General features: G+C 51.7%; 1 protein-coding gene across 1 annotated transcript in view; it reads left to right on the forward strand.

Moving 5' to 3' along the window:
• Positions 1–255: 255 nt before the first annotated feature.
• The window catches only part of KCNB1 (potassium voltage-gated channel subfamily B member 1), a 100586-nt gene continuing 83730 nt past the window's right edge, over positions 256–17111 (forward strand). Inside the window, exons 1-2 of the mRNA XM_045444277.1 lie at positions 256–611; positions 1860–2593. Coding sequence (XP_045300233.1) covers positions 2027–2593 — 567 coding nt within the window. The 5' untranslated portion in view covers positions 256–611; positions 1860–2026. The remainder of the gene's footprint in view (positions 612–1859; positions 2594–17111) is intronic.

Below are 17111 nucleotides of genomic sequence, written 5' to 3' on the forward strand. Positions count from 1 at the left end.
AGTGCCTAGCACATAGAAGGCACGCACCCCCACGTTGTATACCTGACAAAGGATGGAGGGATTGCGACTCAGCCAGGGAAGGCAGCCCAGGTGGGAAGGGCCGGACCGCCAGGTGCATCTCCTTCGCCCAAAGCCCCAGCCCGCCCCCAGCTTCACCTGGAGGCTGGGCCGGGCAGGCAGGAGTTAAGCGGTGCTCACGCTTCCGACCCGCAGGTGGCGCCGTCCCGCCTCTGTGCCAGACTCCGGGCGCTCCGAAGTGCGGGACAGAATCGCAGCCAGCGCGGAGCCGAAGCTCAGCCCCGACTTGTTGATCTCGCTCAAGCAGCCGCCGCCGCCGCGGGAGCAGAAGCAGAAGCAGGAGCAGGAGGAGGTGGGGCAGGAGGCGCCGCCCGACCGCGGACCTGCCACCCGCGCACCCAGCGTTCGCCCGCGCCCCCGACCTCGGAGAGGGCGCCCGGCCCCGCGGCGCCTGCAGCCCTAGCGCGTTGCCTGCCCGGCCGGCGTAGGCCGGGCCCGGCCCGGCCCCGGGTCCGCCGCTGCCCGCGGGCGGGGGCGCCCGGGCGGCCGGGGCGATGCGCGGTCCCTGGCCCCGGGAAGCGGCCGCCCTGGGGGTGAGTGTTGAGGCTCGAGGCCAGCAGCGGGGACACGGGGGGGGGGGGGACACCGAAAGGGGGCTCGCCTGCCGCGGCTCGGCCTGTTGGTCTACCCGGGCTCCGCGGCTTCAGATCGGGGAGGGGGGTTGTGTGTGTGTGTGTGTGTGTGTGTGTGTGTGTGTCGGGGGGGGGGGGTCCTCGGGCAAGGGTTGGGGCCTGGGGAGACGCAAGGGGAGAGGGCGTCAGGCTCATATGCTGAGGGGCTCAGGACTGCCCCCGAAATCACTGGCGCGCGGCGGGAGGAGGGCACGTTTTGAAAAGGCCAGAAAATTCAGCTCCTTTCCCCGCCTCCCACCTCCCCCACCCCTTCCCTTCCAAGCCCCGGGAAAGGCGCAGAACCCGGAGTTATAAAAAGCCATCGCTGGAGAGGAGCGAGGAGGAGGAGGGGTGGGGGGAAGGAGGAAAGGAGGAATGGAGCAGGTGGATCCGCAGGGCTCGGCGTGCCCCTCCTGCGGTGGGGTAGGGGGCACAGAGGGAGGGGCGGGACTCCTCTGCAGACCTCGGTTTGGCATCTTCGGAGCTCACTTAGTCCCCAGGGCGACCTCAAGAGACGCTCCCGTGGTTTAGGGACCGGGGTCGCTCCGGAACAGCGACGCGGTCTTGACCACCCCATCTGTTGTGACCCCCGACAGGTGGGCACCTGGACCCCCACCAAAAAATTCCCCCAAAGCTTTCAAGGTTTAGAAAAAAGCAAACCCGCTGCCACCCCCCGCCCCCACCCCAGAGCTCAAATTCTAATTATTTCGGAGAGGGGGGGAAGGAATAGATGAGAAATCTAAAAAAAAAAAAAAAAGTTTTTCATGCAGCGCCCCTCTCTGCCCATTGCGGGGCCTGGTTCGGGACTCGACGGGGAGACCCAGAAGAAAAGAGTTTCAGCACTCGAAGGGGAGGACAGCGCCCCGGGCGGCTGGGTCGGGCCTGGGCCGCAGAACCCCGGGGTGGGGCCTCCCGGGTCCCCTGAGCGTCTCTTGGGGGCCCTCTCCCCGCCCCCGAAGAGCGGCCCCTCCCTCCACCCATGGGGTGGGGCGGACTTCAGCACCGGCGGGAGGGACAGCGCCAAGCCTTTCTGCACCCCACCCCCACCCCACCCCCTGAGCCGCTTAAGCACCGGGAAGGTCAAGGCCGCTTGGGGTCCCGGTGGAAGGGTGGGGAGGGGCCGCGCCCAGCTCTCTGTTTGCTGACCCGCGTCCGCTTCCTGCCTTGCAGCGGTCGGGATGGAGGTGAGAAGACGGCCGTGACGCGCGCCTGCGCGGCCCCCTGCACCCCCAGCAGCCCACAGCGCTCCCTGCCCCCCTCCCCCTTGGCGGCCGGCCTTGCCGTCCAGTGACAGCGGCCTGGGGGGGGCAGGGGGGGCGGGGGCAGCCGGACCAGCGATGCCGGCGGGCATGACGAAGCATGGCTCCCGCTCCACCAGCTCGCTGCCGCCCGAGCCCATGGAGATCGTGCGCAGCAAGGCGTGCTCACGGCGCGTCCGCCTCAACGTCGGGGGTCTGGCGCACGAGGTGCTCTGGCGCACCCTGGACCGCCTGCCCCGCACGCGGCTGGGCAAGCTGCGCGACTGCAACACGCACGACTCGCTGCTCGAGGTATGCGACGACTACAGCCTCGACGACAACGAATACTTCTTCGACCGCCATCCAGGCGCCTTCACCTCCATCCTCAACTTCTACCGCACCGGGCGGCTGCACATGATGGAGGAGATGTGCGCGCTGAGCTTCAGCCAAGAACTCGACTACTGGGGCATCGACGAAATCTACCTGGAGTCCTGCTGCCAGGCCCGCTACCACCAGAAAAAGGAGCAGATGAACGAGGAGCTCAAGCGGGAGGCAGAGACCCTGAGGGAGCGAGAGGGGGAGGAGTTCGATAACACGTGCTGTGCAGAGAAGAGGAAAAAGCTCTGGGACCTCCTGGAGAAGCCCAATTCTTCCGTGGCTGCCAAGGTGAGTCTGGGATCTGCGGGAGATTGCATCGGTGGCTCTGCTTGTGTCTCCAGATCGAGGACCACGGCCTGGTGTGTGTGTTGGGGGGGGGGGGTCCTCTGGTTTAGTTCCCAAATGAGACCAGAAAGGGGAGGGGCTATGGCCCAGGCCTCGGAGATGAGGACCAACCCCTTTGGACTGTTCTATTTGCATTGGTGACCTCATCCCTTCATTTTTCAATACCTCGACTTTGTGGGAGACAAGGATTTGTGGAGGCATAAAAAATCCACAGCAAAGGGGTGGGCGCTGTAAATAAGGAAGCACAGAGCGACGCGAAAGCCTTGCTGGGATGGAGTAGAGTGTGGTCTGTATACACAGTGCTCCCTTGTGGAGTCCTAGACCCAGACTGGAGGGGGGGTGGTCACCTGCGATTCTAATACTTATCCCTGTATTCATAACCCCACTTTGCCCCAAGGAAGGAATGAAAGCAGCTTACAGACATGCGTGGAGGACACTGAAATACTGTCAGGCAGTTTTAACATAAGTAAGGAAAATGAGGCAAAGAGTCTCAGGGGTGGGTGTGTGCATGCATGACGAATGCAGCTGGCTGTGGATGCTTGTGGGCGAAGGGTCACCCCTGGTTTGTTCTTTATTTGTTTGGTGAGTTTATTCCAAGAATGATTTGGTGCAGCTTGTAAAGATGCTTGGGCTGTCGGAAGAGGATGTAAATTTTGAAATAAGAGAGAAAAATGAGGCAATGTGGAAAATGAAGCAGAAGGAGACAGAAAGGCTTCAGTCACACTGAGTGGACCAGTGTGCTGTTGGGTAAAGGCAGAGGCTGTAACAGACTGAGGAAGACTTGGGGTGGGGGGACAGGCCAGGGAAGGGAGTCACTGGTTGATGAGTGGCTTCTTTGTGTTGAGCTGGCTTCTGGGAATGCCTCGGAGAGATGGGGCCTGTCTTCAGGTGGCCAACAGGCAGGGTGTCGGGAATAAATGACAACACAGTGTGCTCAGCACTCTAAAAGAGGTTGTGGGAGGCCCGGAGGGAGCCAGAAAAGAGAAGTGTTGATGTTGAAATCCAGGAAGACCACTTTGGGAAAGATATGTTGGACATAACTCACTTTCGAAGAGTGGGGCCAAGAGGAGGGTGGGGGTGGAGTGAGCAGGTAGGTAAATGTATTCGTGGCAAAAAGAAAAAGGCAGGAGGAAGCATATGTATCAGCATCATGTATTTGCTCAGGTTGCCTCCTGCCCGGCCTGGCCTCTCCTTGTGGGATTCCCCTGGCTGAGGTAGCCCATTACTGAAGATCCACCTGCAAGGCTGGGTCCTTTTACTAGATCTGGCTGCCCAGGAAGAGGCCTCTGAGAAGGAATGCAAGACGAGGTGGCTGGTAGGACGGTGGAGGGAGGCCTGAAGGTTTTCTCTCTTCCCTGGCAACCCTAAGTAGAGATTTCTAGGCCTGGTTTCTTCTTCTGTGGGCTGCCTCTGACCATAATCCTGCCCTAGGTTTCGTGTCCAAAAAACCTCCCTCTTAAGACAGTCACTCACCCTTAACCGGCTTAGGATCAGCAGACTTACTTTGCTATTTCCAGGCCTGACATGGGTTCTTCCTACACACACCCTATTTAGGTCCAAACATGACTCTTCCCCCTCCCTGTCCTGTCCCTAAGACATGAGACTGAGGGGCCACGGGGGTCGAGCCGCCCTCCCACAGAAGAAGCAGGCAAAGGACCGTGTTTGGGTTGGAGTCTGGCAGCAAGATAGGGGAGCTCAGGCTTGCAAAAGACGCCGTCTGGCAATAAACAGCCTCATCTTGCCCTCGGGTTAATCCGCTCGCAGGGACGAGCTTCATGACCTCTCCGTGATCCCAGGCTCAGGCTGTCAGCTCACATTCCTGGCAGATGGACAGTCTAGGATATTCTTCAGGCAGAACTGAGATGGGGAGGCAGGCAGGCTCATTGATCCTCAGCAGAAATCCTGACCACCATTGATCAAATATTTTACTGTGTACAAAATGTAACAACACAATTAATCCTTACACCAGCTCTCTGTTGTTATCCCACCTTTCACAAATAGGTTCAGAGAGGTTGAATAACTTGCCTAAGGTCACACAGCAAGCAAACAGGAGTAGCCAGAAGTTCAAACCCAAGTGTGATTTTGAAGACCTTGTTCTTTCCATAATGATTTAATGCCACAGACTCCTCCCTAGTCTCCCCGCTTCCACTTTTGCCCCCTGCGATCCATTGCCCACACAGCAGCCAGAGTGAGCTTTTCAAAATATAAATTGGATCACATTATTCATCTGCTTAAAATCCTCCAGAGATTTCCCACAACACTCTGAATAAAATCCACTCCCTCCACCATGGCGTACCAGACGCTACTGAATCGGTCCCCACGTCCTCTCTGAATTCACCTGTTCAATCTCCTGTCATTCACTGGGCTCCAGACCCACTGGCTTCCTTGCTATTCCTGAAACAGGGCAGGCTTTAGCCTTCCTCAGGACTTTTGCATTTGCTATTCCTGCTGCCTACAGTGCTCTTCCCCAACTTGTCCCGTGGCCAGCTGCTTCTCCTCATTCCTCATTTGAGCAGGTCCCTGTCCAAATAACCCCTCCGCAGAGAGACTTTTCCTAACTCCAGTCCAAAATAGCCTCCTTCTCCTTAGTCTCTGCGACCTCACTCAGGGTCTTTGCTGCATAGGCTTTAAGCACCATCTGAAATGGCATTTGCTTCCTTTCCTTTCTCCCCCTCAAGGGTGTGAGTGCCACGCGTTGTATTTGCTGCTCTGTTCCCGGCACCCATCAAGGTACCTGGTGCAGAGGAGCTCCAAATAACTACATGTGGAATGAATAAATGAATGGATCAAGCAATCCGTCGGTCAGGGTGTCTCAGGTTTGGGGGCTCTGTCTCTCCTTCCTCACTGCCTGCCTGCAGCCCAGCTTCCCGGGCCTCTGGCCTCCTTCATTTGTCTGCACTTTGCCCATCCCACCCCGTCCATCCCCCCACTTGGTTGTCTTGCTTGTCAGAACAGTAGAGCCTATGGAAATTTCTTGGAGACCACAGAAGGAGATGGTCAAATGAAGGATCATTCCCAGGTGGTTGTGAGATACAGAAACAACCTTACCTCATGTGTTTAGAGCAAGGACAGACCAGGGGTCTGGGCCCAGCCGCATCACCTCCCCAGTTTCGGGCCTCACGTAGGTTCTTCGCCTCCGTAAACCCTAGCCTTCCACCTATAAGTTGGAGCTAAAAGGCCCACCTTGCAGGGTCATCAAGAAACCATGTTTGTCAAGATTTAGCACAGGGCGCGTAGGAGTAGGTGGGGCTTTTTTTGCTATAAATAATGAGCGCAGTCCCTTCTCTATGACCAGGTGGGCTGAGTTGCGACAAACTATTTCCTTCTGATAGCAGTACTGGAAGACAGAGCTGACGCTGTTAATAATTGATGGGATGTTCGGCAACGGGAGGCAAGCCAAAGCACAGGCCCTAGCCTTCACCGTCAGGGGCGTGGAAATCAAAATCCATTAGGCAAAAGGCAACGTGATTGATTCTTGTTGGGAAGCTGGGGTCAGCCCCGTTGGAGCGACAGGGCTGTGGTCCTGGGCCACCACTGGGTTTCTGCTTTCTCGGAAAACTCTACAGGCTTTTCTTAGCAGGAGAGCAAGAGGGAAATAATTTGCGAGGCCAGGAGTGTCTGCCCTCCCTGGAATAGTCTCATGGCATATATCTCAGTCTGAGATAATTTCCTGATTTCCAGATTGGCTACTGATTAGAGGTACTTTATATGTCCTATCTCATTGAAATCCCTTCAACAATCCTATCAGATAATCTGCCAATTTGGACTGCAAGTAATAAAATAGAAGACTCAAAGCGGCCTCTACAAGAGGGAAGATTCTCACATAACAGAAAGCTCCAAGGTAGCTGGTGTCTGGTTAATGGCTCCATGATGCCATCAGGATTCTAGAATCTAGAGTCCCCCAGCTGGCTTGGTCCTCAGGCTGGATGCCTCATGTCACAAGAGGGCTAATGTAGGCCCATGAGATCCACCCAGTGAAGAGGGATATTTCCTCCTGTGTACCACCTTTTCTCTGAGAGGCAAACCTTTCCCAGGAGGCTCTATGAGACTTCTTTTCACATCCTATTGGCCACGATCTGGTCACACGCTCGTGTTCTCACTGCAAGGAAGCCTGGGGGAAGCAAGTGTGGCATTTTCAGATGCGGGAAAGAATGGCTTTGATGAGGGGTATTAAGACTCAGGGGGGGCGCCTGGGTGGCGCAGTCGGTTAAGTGTCCGACTTCAGCCAGGTCACGATCTCGCAGTCCGTGAGTTCGAGCCCCGCGTCAGGCTCTGGGCTGATGGCTCAGAGCCTGGAGCCTGTTTCCGATTCTGTGTCTCCCTCTCTCTCTGCCCCTCCCCCGTTCATGCTCTGTCTCTCTCTGTCCCAAAAATAAATAAACGTTGAAAAAAAAATTAAAAAAAAAAAAAGACTCAGGGGCACCTGGGTGGCTCAGTCAGTTGGGTGTCTGACTTCAGCTCAGATCACGTTTTTGCGGTCTGTGAGTTCGAGCCCCGTGTTGGGCTCTGTGCTGACAGCTCACAGCCTGGAGCCTGCTTCGAATTCTGTGTCTCTGGCTCTCTCTGCCCTTCTCCTACTCACACTCTCTCTCTCTCAAAAATAAATATTAAAAAAAAATTATTTTAAACAGATTCTTTCACAGAGAGTAAATGGAGGCTCTGAGAGGTGAAGTCATTTGCTAGAACTCACATAAGCAAATGCTCAGCGAATATTTGTTGAAGGAATGAAAATGGGGTTTGGACCAGGGTTTGAACCCAGCTTGGTCTGGCTCCCAGCCTGCATTTCTTAATCCTGGAATCTTGGGTAGACCTTTCAAGCTGTCAGAGCTTCAGTAAGCTCATCGGCCAAATGGTAGTTATAGCCATGCCCACCTCTTGGGCTGTTTTGATGACTCAGTGAGATTTCAGATGTGAATATAATTTGCAAGTGGAAAGTACTTTATATGTGTGAATAATCATTATATATTATTATATTCAAAAGCAGGAATGGTCTTTATGTAATGGCAGTGATCAGTATTTTGCCCACCACAGATTTGCTTAAGAATCATCTCAGGTGAAAGGGTGGGGGCAGGACCTGGCTGGCTCTGTCCGGGGAGTGTGCAGCTCTTGATCTCAGGGTTGTAGGTTCGAGCCCCACTTCGGGTGTAGAGATTACATAAAAATAAAATCTAAAAAAAAAAAAGAAGAAAAAGAATCATCTCTGGGGTCCAGCAGATGTGATTCTGTCTCAACTCCATGGCTTGCCAGTAATATGACCTTGGAAGTTCCTTTCCTTCTGTGACTCAGTTTCCTCATCTAGGAAATGGGAATTATAAGGGAGCCCACCTCAGAGGGCCATGAGGAGATAAGCTGCATAAAGTGCCTGGCACGTGGTCAGCATTCGATAAATGACAACAGTGATTATTAATGTTATCACGGAATTCCTCTATACCTGCTACACCCCTGGTTGGCAACCTCTCCTATTACAGTGTTGTTAATTGCCGGGTCACTGCCTGCCCCTTTGGGACTTCACGCCTCTAATGTGATGATGCTTCTGCTTCCTTGACCTGAGCCAGGGGGCTTCATGTATTATCATTAAGTCGTCCGGCTGAGGTTCTTGCCAGCCCCAGGTCAGCCATCCTAGATGTCTGTATTTATTCCTTGGAGACGAAATTGCAGAGATCCAGAATCCTGGCTGTGGGGTCACACAGTCCTGGGTTGGAATCCCAGCAACCGTAGCTTCCGTTTTCTAATCTGTAGATGAGGATGATAATAAAACCCACCTCATGGGGTTGCCCGAGGGATTAAGTAAGATAGTGGATGTAAGGCATTGAAGTCGGGCTTCAGAAATGCCGTACCCCCTTTTGATACAAGGAAACACAGAGGATGCTTCAACTAGCCTGGGTCCTGCATCGAGCTGGTGAAAGGTCAGGGACCGTTTCCAGGCCTTTCTGACCTCACTGGTACCCTCATCAAGGCTCAAAGATCTTTCCATTCCTTTGGAATCAATCAGGATCGCACCTTGGCAGTGGGTCTCCTGGGGGTTTTGAAAGGCTACAAGATGTGAGAACGTGAAAATGCTTAGGAAGGAAAGTGTTGGCCAAATGAACGTTTGGCCAAAGCTTCATTAACTGAAAGAGAATAATAAACACCAATTCCATACCCAGGACTTTGTGTACTTCCTAGACTTAATAGGAAGTCTCATGGATGGGAGCCCTGATTTTAGAGCTGGATTGCCCAGGTTCAAAGTTTGGTTCCTTTAGTCACTAACCGTGTGACTTGGGACGAAACGCTGTGCTTCTCTGTGCCCTGGGTCCTTCGCTCATAAAATGAGGGCAGTAACAGTGCCTGTCTCCTTGAGTTGCTACCAAATTAAATGGGTTAATGCACGCAAAGCACTTCGAACAGGGTCTGGCACAGAGAAAGCATTCAGTAACCGTTGGGGGGCTTTGTTTTGTTTTGCTTTTAATTGTCATTGTCTCATTTAATCCTCCTGACGATCCTGCCGGATAAATAAGCTCCTTTTCAAAGAGTTGTTCTTCTTTTAAAATGGTACATGCTCATGGTAAGGTGAAGTTCTATAACTTGCTCAACAGCAAGAGGGGCCGTCGGGACTCAGCCCTGATAGAGGGAGGCCATGCAGGTCTTACCCAGATCCTTTTAGCTCTTACCATTTCGGGGCCACTAGCCCAACTTCCAGCCACCAGCACCTGCTGTTCTTTGCCTTAGAGGCTCCCTCTGGCCAGTGGAGTCCAGTAAAGACAGGGACCTAATGCCCCACCCAGAGCAGCCCTCAACTGCTGCCTGATGGGGGAAGGTTGCAAACACTCCAGTTCCCTCACCCTGGAGGGGGGTATAACTCAGCACCGGATGGTCTACACTGGGCCCCAGAGTTCCTGAGAAGAATTAAGCCCCAGCTGCCTACAGTAAGTAGTTCCTTGCTTGACAATACACCCAGTTTACTTCTTTCCCTTCCCCGTCTCACGTCCCCTCTCCCCTACCAGGGTTTTCTGGGATCCCTTCCCACACAAGCTACTTGTGCTTGGATCCCTGACTTCGGATCTGGTCCTGGGGGAGCGAGCCAAAGATCTGTGGGAAATGTTTCTTCATCAGTGTCCTAGTACTGTCTTGCGGGCCAGAAAGGCCTCTTACGACAACACCCCCACCGGAGATGGTCTTAAAAGAAGAAAACCCAGGGCCAGCGGGCTGTGTCGGCCCCTTCCCCATCCCTCCCCGATGAAATGAGAAACAATGGCAGCCGTAGCTACCACTCACGGCTTCCAGTGAGGAGAGCCAAGCGCAGTGCAAGGAACATTACATGCCCACCAGATCCAATTCCCACATCACCCAGTGAGGGAGGGAAAATTACCCTCGTCTTGCCGCCATGGAAACTGAGACCCCGGGAGGCAAAGTGGCTGGCCCACGGTCACACAGGGAATAGGAGGACTCCCTGACCGGGAGCCCGTGGTCTGGCCTCTGTGCCGTGTGGATAGCCTTCCGGAAGTAAGAAGCGAGCCCAGGGATGCCACCCCCAGCTTTGCCTTCTCACCGTAGGGAGAATGCTGTGAGGGGAGAGATGTATTTGGTGTCTCCCACCTGACTTGGGGGTGTTCCTGGCTCCTGATCCATAAGGACCTTGCCCCCAAAGGCTACTGGATGGGACCACTGGAGACACAGGGTTAGCATTAAGCATTATTTTCGTAGGTAATTTCACCGATAAAGTCCACGTCCCTTGAGCTTTGAGAAACACTTCTGCCTGGGCCCCACAGTAGGAATATAACCCCCAGATGATTTCTTGCTTTATTTATGGCAAAATACATATAACATAAAATTCACCCTCTTAACCATTTTTAGGTGTGTAGTTGAATAGGGTTGAGTGTATTCACATTGCTGTGCAGCCAGTCTCCAGAACGTTTTCATCTTGCAAACCTGAAACTCTGTATCCGTTCAATGCATGCCCTACCCCTCAGCCCCTGGCCATCATCATCCCGTCTCTATGAAGGTGATTGCTCTGAGTACTTCATATAAATGGAATCATACTGTACTTGTCTTTTTATGACTGGTTTATTTCACTTAGGTCAGCGTCTTCACAGTTCATCCGTGTTATAGCCTGTGTCAGGATTTCCTTCCTCTTCAGGGCTGAATAATACTCCATTGTATGTGCGGGCCATACTTTGTTTAGCCCTTCATCCACCAATGGATGGTTGGCTTGCTTCCACCTTTCGGCTACCGTGAACAATGCCGCCATGAACGTGGGGGTACAAATACCTCCTCAAGGCCCTGCTTTTAATTCTTTTGGGTACGTAGCCGGTAGTCAAATTGCTGGATCGTGTGGTAATTCGATCACCACCATGGAACTGCCATATTGTCGCATCATGGTGCATTTCCACCAACAGTGCACAAGGGTTCCAATTTCTCCAGTCCTCACCAACACTTGGCATTTTCTGTTCTTTTGATAACAGCCACTCTTTTGGGTGTGACGTGGTATCTCGTTGTGGTTTTGATTTGCATTTCACGAATGATGAGTGATGCGGAGCATCTTTTCGTGTGCTTGCTGGCCATTGTACACGTTCTTTGGAGAGATGTCTATTCAAGTAATTTCCTTATTTTCTAATCAAGTGGTTTGTGTTTGGTGGTTGAGTTGTAGAGTTCTTCATATATTCTAGGTATTATAATACCCCTTATTTGCAGATGTGTGATCTGCAAATATTGTTTTTTAAATTTTTTTTAACGTTTTATTTATTTTTGAGACAGAGAGAGACAGAGCATGAACAGGGGAGGGGCAGAGAGAGAGGGAGACACAGAATCTGAAACAGGCTCCAGGCTCTGAGCTGTCAGCACAGAGCCTGATGCTGTCAGCATAGAGCCTGACGCGGGGCTCGAACTCACGGACCGTGAGATCATGACCTGAGCTGAAGTCGGACGCTTAACCAACCAAGCCACCCAGGCGCCCCTACCTGCAAATATTTTTTACCATTCTGTAGGTTGCCTTTTCCCTTGAGTGATTGTGTCCTTTAATGCACCTAAGTTTTTAATTTTGATGAAGTCCTATGTGTCTATTTTTTTCTCTGGTTGTCTGTGCTTTTGGTGTCGAAGCGAAGAAGTCCTTGCCTAATCCAATGTCCTCCACCTATCTTTTCTTCTAAGAGTTTTATACTTTTAGGTCTTACGTTTAGGTCTTTGAAACACTTTGAGTTAATTTTTGTGTGTGGTGTAAGGTAAGGGACCAACTTTATCCTTTTGCACGTGAGCGTCCAGTTTTCCCAGCACCATTTGTGGCTCCAGATGACTTTGACTCCTGGGAAGAGCCCTGGGGTAAGGAGAGTCAGAGGTCCTGACAGATGTAGAGTTCTGCACACCGTGCTGGGGATGTAGAGAGGTGCCGTCTGGGTAATTGTTGACAGAGATAAGGGACAGTCCCTGACACATCCAGCATGGCCCCCCATTCTCCTTTTCCACTGAAGAAAGCTTTGTGGAATGCCAGTCTCTCTCACACACACACACACACACACACACACACACACACACACACACGTCAGTGACACCTGTCCAGAATGTGGCCACTTCTCACTGCCCCACTGCTGCGTTCCTGACTCAGGTCCCCCTTCTCTCTTATCTGAACCACTGCAGGAGCCTCTTCCTGTCTGTGCTCCCACCTCCCCACACCCCCGCAGTCTGTCCTCCACATGGAGCCAGAGGAACTTCTGAGTCAGATCTGCTCACCCCCCTGCTCAGAATCCTCCCATGGCTCCCATCTCCCTCGGAGAAAAAGCTCAAGTCCTATCATCCAGGGCCCTTGTCTGGCATCTTTCCTCTCTCTTCCAACGTCCTTCCGGCCTCCTTCTCTACCACCCTCCCTCTCTCCGTCACTGCAGTCTACCCACAGTGGCCTCTTTGCTATTCCTCAGGCAGACCACTCTCCCACCTGAGGGCCTTTGCATTTGCTGTTTCTTCTGCCTGGTAGTCTTCCTGCAGATAGCCGTAAGACTCACTGCCCACACTCTTCAGATCTCAGTTCGAATGTCATCTTAGCGAGGCATTCCCAACCACCCTATAAAACAGTATCCCCAACACTCTCCATTCCCCTCTCCTGCTTTATGTTTCTCCACCTGACATAGCATATAATTACTTAATTATGCAATTACTTTTTCTGTTCCCCACTTGGTTACCAGCTTCAAAGGGCAGAGCTTTTGTCTGTTTTGTTCAACTGTTGTGTCCGCAGTGCCTAGAAGAGTGCCTGCCATAGAGCAGGCACTCAGTAAATGTTTGTCAAAGGAATGAAAGGTGTTATCCTAAAGTTAACTGAGAATACACACTAATTGATGAAAAAAGCAATTTGGCGTACCAACTTTGGGACTTTCATTGCTATCACTAACACATTTTTGGAAGTCTGACTCGCATGGACTTCAGCTAAGCTCTGGATGCAGGATACTTCTGGTTTCTCAACCAGAGCGTGGTTTCTCAACCTCAGCACTTTGGACCTTTGAAGATGGATAATTCTTTGTTGTGAGGGGCTGTCCTGTGCATCGTGGACGTCCACCCCCTGGATGTTGCCTGGAAAGTGGGCATTTTACAGAAATAAAGGAGGACCAGCTGCCAGGAGGATGTTGCAATGTTCCAAGCAAGAGAAGATGGCGGCCTGGGTGGGGGAGGGTGGGGGCAGAGGAATCTGTGAAGACTATGTGGGATGTGGGGGCAGTTTCTGGGCAGCCATAAACCCTCAGCCTCCATCAGCATCCACGGACGCTCAGTCTGTGTCTCAGGTCTTATGCCCTGGCCGTTTTCTAGCTGTGAGTCCTTGAGCCACATGGCTCAGTTTCCCCTTCTGTAAAATGGGTCCAATCATAGCCCCTGCTGCACAAAGACGTTATGAGGATTAGATAAGGTAATAGGGTAAATAACGATAAGAAACATGTAATGCCCACAAGATCAGTATCAGCTGTATGATTATGATTGGCTGTGTTCATTCAGCAAGATTTGTTGAACACCTACTGTGTGCTGGGCCCTGTGCCAGGTACTGGGGACACAGCAGAGAAGAAAATAAAGATCCCAGCTCTAATGGCTCTAATATTCTAGTAGGGGAGAGAGTGAAACCATTCAAAGCATTAACAAATACGGAAACTGACCAGAGCAAAGCAACTGTGAAAAAGGAGTCATGAAATGACCGGGAAAGATAAACACTGGCTGGATATTTGGTGCTATTGAGGACTTAATGCCATTTTTTAGGTATGATCATGTTATTGTGGTTGTGTTTTAAAATACTCATCTTTTAGGGGCGCCTGGGTGGCTCAGTCAGTTAAGCGTCTGACTTCAGTTCAGGTCATGATCTCACAGTCAGTGGGTTCGAGCCCCGCATCATGCTCTGTGCTGACAGCTCAGAGCCTGGAGCCTGCTTCGGATTCTGTGCCTCCCTCTCTCCCTGCGCCTCCCCTGCTTGTGCTCTGAATCTTTCTCTCTCTCTCAAAAATAAATAAACATTAAAATTTTTTTTTAATATTCATCTTTTAGAGATACAAACTGGAGTATTTTGGATGAGATTACAAGATCAAATAATGTAGTATTTTGGTTGATAACAAATGCCATGAAGAAAGGTCAGCAGGAAGGAGAGAGTGTATTTGACCGGGGTGGGGGGGGGGGCATAGGAAAGGGCTTACCAAGAAGATGCCAACTAAATAAAGACTATCAGAAGAGGAGAGGAGGAGGTATGTGGACTTTTGGGGAAAGAGTGTTCCTGATGGAGAAAACGGCATGTGCTAAGGCCCTGGGGCAGGAGCATGTCTGGGTCAGTCAAGGAACAGCCAGGTGGCCAGTGTGGCTGAAGCAGAGTGAGCCAGCCCGCGAGGTGGGGAGATAAGATCAGAGGGTGAGCTGTCGCTGTTGGAACTTGACCTTTCCACTGAACTTCCACACTGGCCTCCCTGTCTCCAGCCTTCCTCCTCCAGTTCATCCTCTGCAGAGAACCAAGAGGCATCTCTCTCAGATCTAATCTGCTCACATCCCCGCTTCCAAAAACCCCTCCATGGTTCTCACTACTCCCAGGATAAAGCCCAAATTCCTTAGCCTGACCTTCAAGGCTCCAGCCAACCACTCCATATTCACTCTGCCCGTACCCTGTCCACGGCCCCTCTACTCATACCACACTCACCTTTTTGCATTCCCAGAATGCAAAAGTCCTGCTCCATACTTTTGGCCAGACCGATTCTTCTGCCTTGTCCCCTTTCTTCCTCTCATCTACCCACAGCTTCTCTTCCTTCACCACCCACATCCTCTTCAGGCAGCACTGGCTGCTCCCTCCTCTGTGCTCCAAAAACCTGATGTTCATACCTTCCTCGCACAAAACACTGTTAAGTGTAGCTTCTGGGTTGTTATGTGATGCCAGGCCTGGCCCACAGAGAGACAGGAATGCTTAAAAAAGCAGGCTCTGCAGCCTGACTGGCCGGACTCAAATCCCAGCTCAGTGACGATTCAAGCTGTGTGTCCTTGGGAGGATGACTTAACTTTTCTGGGCTTTGACTTCCTGATCCATAATTTGAGGAGTCTCACAACAGCCAGGGTGACAGTTCTATCTAAAAAAAAAAAAAAAAATTTAATGTTTATTTATTTTTGAGAGACCGAGCATGAGTGGGAGAGGGACAGAGAGAGAGAGGGAGACACAGAATCTGAAGCAGGCTCTAGGCTCTGAGCTGTCAGCACAGAGTCCGATGCGGGGCTCGAACCCATGAACCCTAAGATCATGATCTGAGCCTAAGTCGGATGCTTAACCAACTGAGCCTCCCAGGCACCCTGACAGTTCTATCTGAAGCACTCAGAGCGGTCGTGGGCACTCAGCAAGCGTTCAGTACAAGTTAACTATTGTTGTTGTTATTATTTTTGCTTAAGTGTTAGTAAATGTTTGTTGAGTGAATGAGTGTGGAAACTTGCGTGATCATGTGATGACTGGTCAGAGGGGTCTCCCCTACAAACAAGGGTCTCTCGGTGTACCTCCTCCGTATCCTCCCACCTTCCTGGTCTCTACCTGTCCACTCTCAGGCCCATGTTTCCTGGGCCAGGAAGAAGTGGCCTCTGGCCTTCATTCACAACAAGGAGACACAATTAAATTAGACACTTGAGGTGTTTTCCTCATGCCCTGACTGTTCCATTTTTGCTCTGCAACAAGGCTGGTCTCCACCATAATTGCCCACTGTGGCCTGGCAGGCGGACGCCGTCTACGAGAATAATGTTACGTTTGCCAGTTCCGCACCATCACTCACATCCACCAGGTAATGGACCTGGAATCAAACAGCTTCTAAAAATAGGTCATCATATTTCACTTATTGCTACCCAGGGCCCATCCTGGAGTCGTTCAAGGCCTGTGTGATCCACGGGGCCCTTCACCTTGGCCAGCTCTGCCTCGTAGAGTCCTCGTGGACCCAAGGGCCCCAGTGAGGCAGCCCAAGACTCCCCTGCCAGGGGCACGTGAGGAGCAAAAAGAAGGTAGAGATGGGATGATGATATTGGCCCTGTCTTCTGTCTTCTCTTCGTGCCTGGAATTCCCAGCGTCTCTTTGGAGGGATCGACTTTCCTCCATCTCCTGTGCTGTGCATATGCGTACACATCATTTATTAGTGTTTCAAATAGTGACCACAATTTCAGTCATCCTGTCCCACTCCTGGATTCAAAGTTAGCTTCCATTCTGGTCTCCTCTGGTTCTTGTAACTTTCTACGGACACGTGTGCTTGTTTTGAGGTCCTGCTTCAATGTCACAATGTTGTTTGTGTGACAAACATCCACGGGCTTGTTACTATATGCTAGGCACCATGCTGGGTGCTTGGGAAGCACTTGTGTATCCATTGGTTAGGATTCTTTTGGTTGCAAGTAACAAGTATACAGCTCAAACGGACCTGAGCAAAAAATGTAACTGAAAAGTCCTGGGTTAGGGATGGCCTCAGGCAGGGCTGGATCCAGGGGCTTAAATATGCCATCAATACTTAGTCTCCGGTATCTCTAAGCTCTGGCTTCTCAGCAGGCTGTAACATGGCTGGAAAGATAATCTCCAGCAACTGCAGGCTTCCATGGTGGGTGGGGAGGGGGTGGGAAGCAAGTTTCTTTCCAAATAGATCCAGCAAAACCCCAGGGCTGTTTTCATTGGCCTGTCCCTAAGCCAATCACTTCACCAAGTGTGGATCACATCTTAGAGCTGGGAGGGGACCCCGAGATGGAAGTAAAGGAGATGGCACCCCAAGGAGAGATTAAGTGCTGCTACCAAGACAGGAAATAAACGTAAGCTGGCAAATCTACAGCCGCCATGGAGTTTACAGCCTACTGGAGAGAGAGATGCATTTAAAAAAAACTAAATGAAAATAATCACAGAGCATAATGTGTACAACTGTGAAGGACAGAAGCAAGGTGTTTTTTTTTTTTTTTTAATTTTTTTAACGTTTATTTATTTTGAGAGAGAGAGAGAGAGCGCGCGTGCTAGCAGGGGAAGGGCAGAGAGAGAGGG

The sequence above is a fragment of the Leopardus geoffroyi genome, chromosome A3 (assembly GCF_018350155.1).
Source record: "Leopardus geoffroyi isolate Oge1 chromosome A3, O.geoffroyi_Oge1_pat1.0, whole genome shotgun sequence".
Taxonomy (NCBI): Eukaryota; Metazoa; Chordata; class Mammalia; order Carnivora; family Felidae; genus Leopardus; species Leopardus geoffroyi.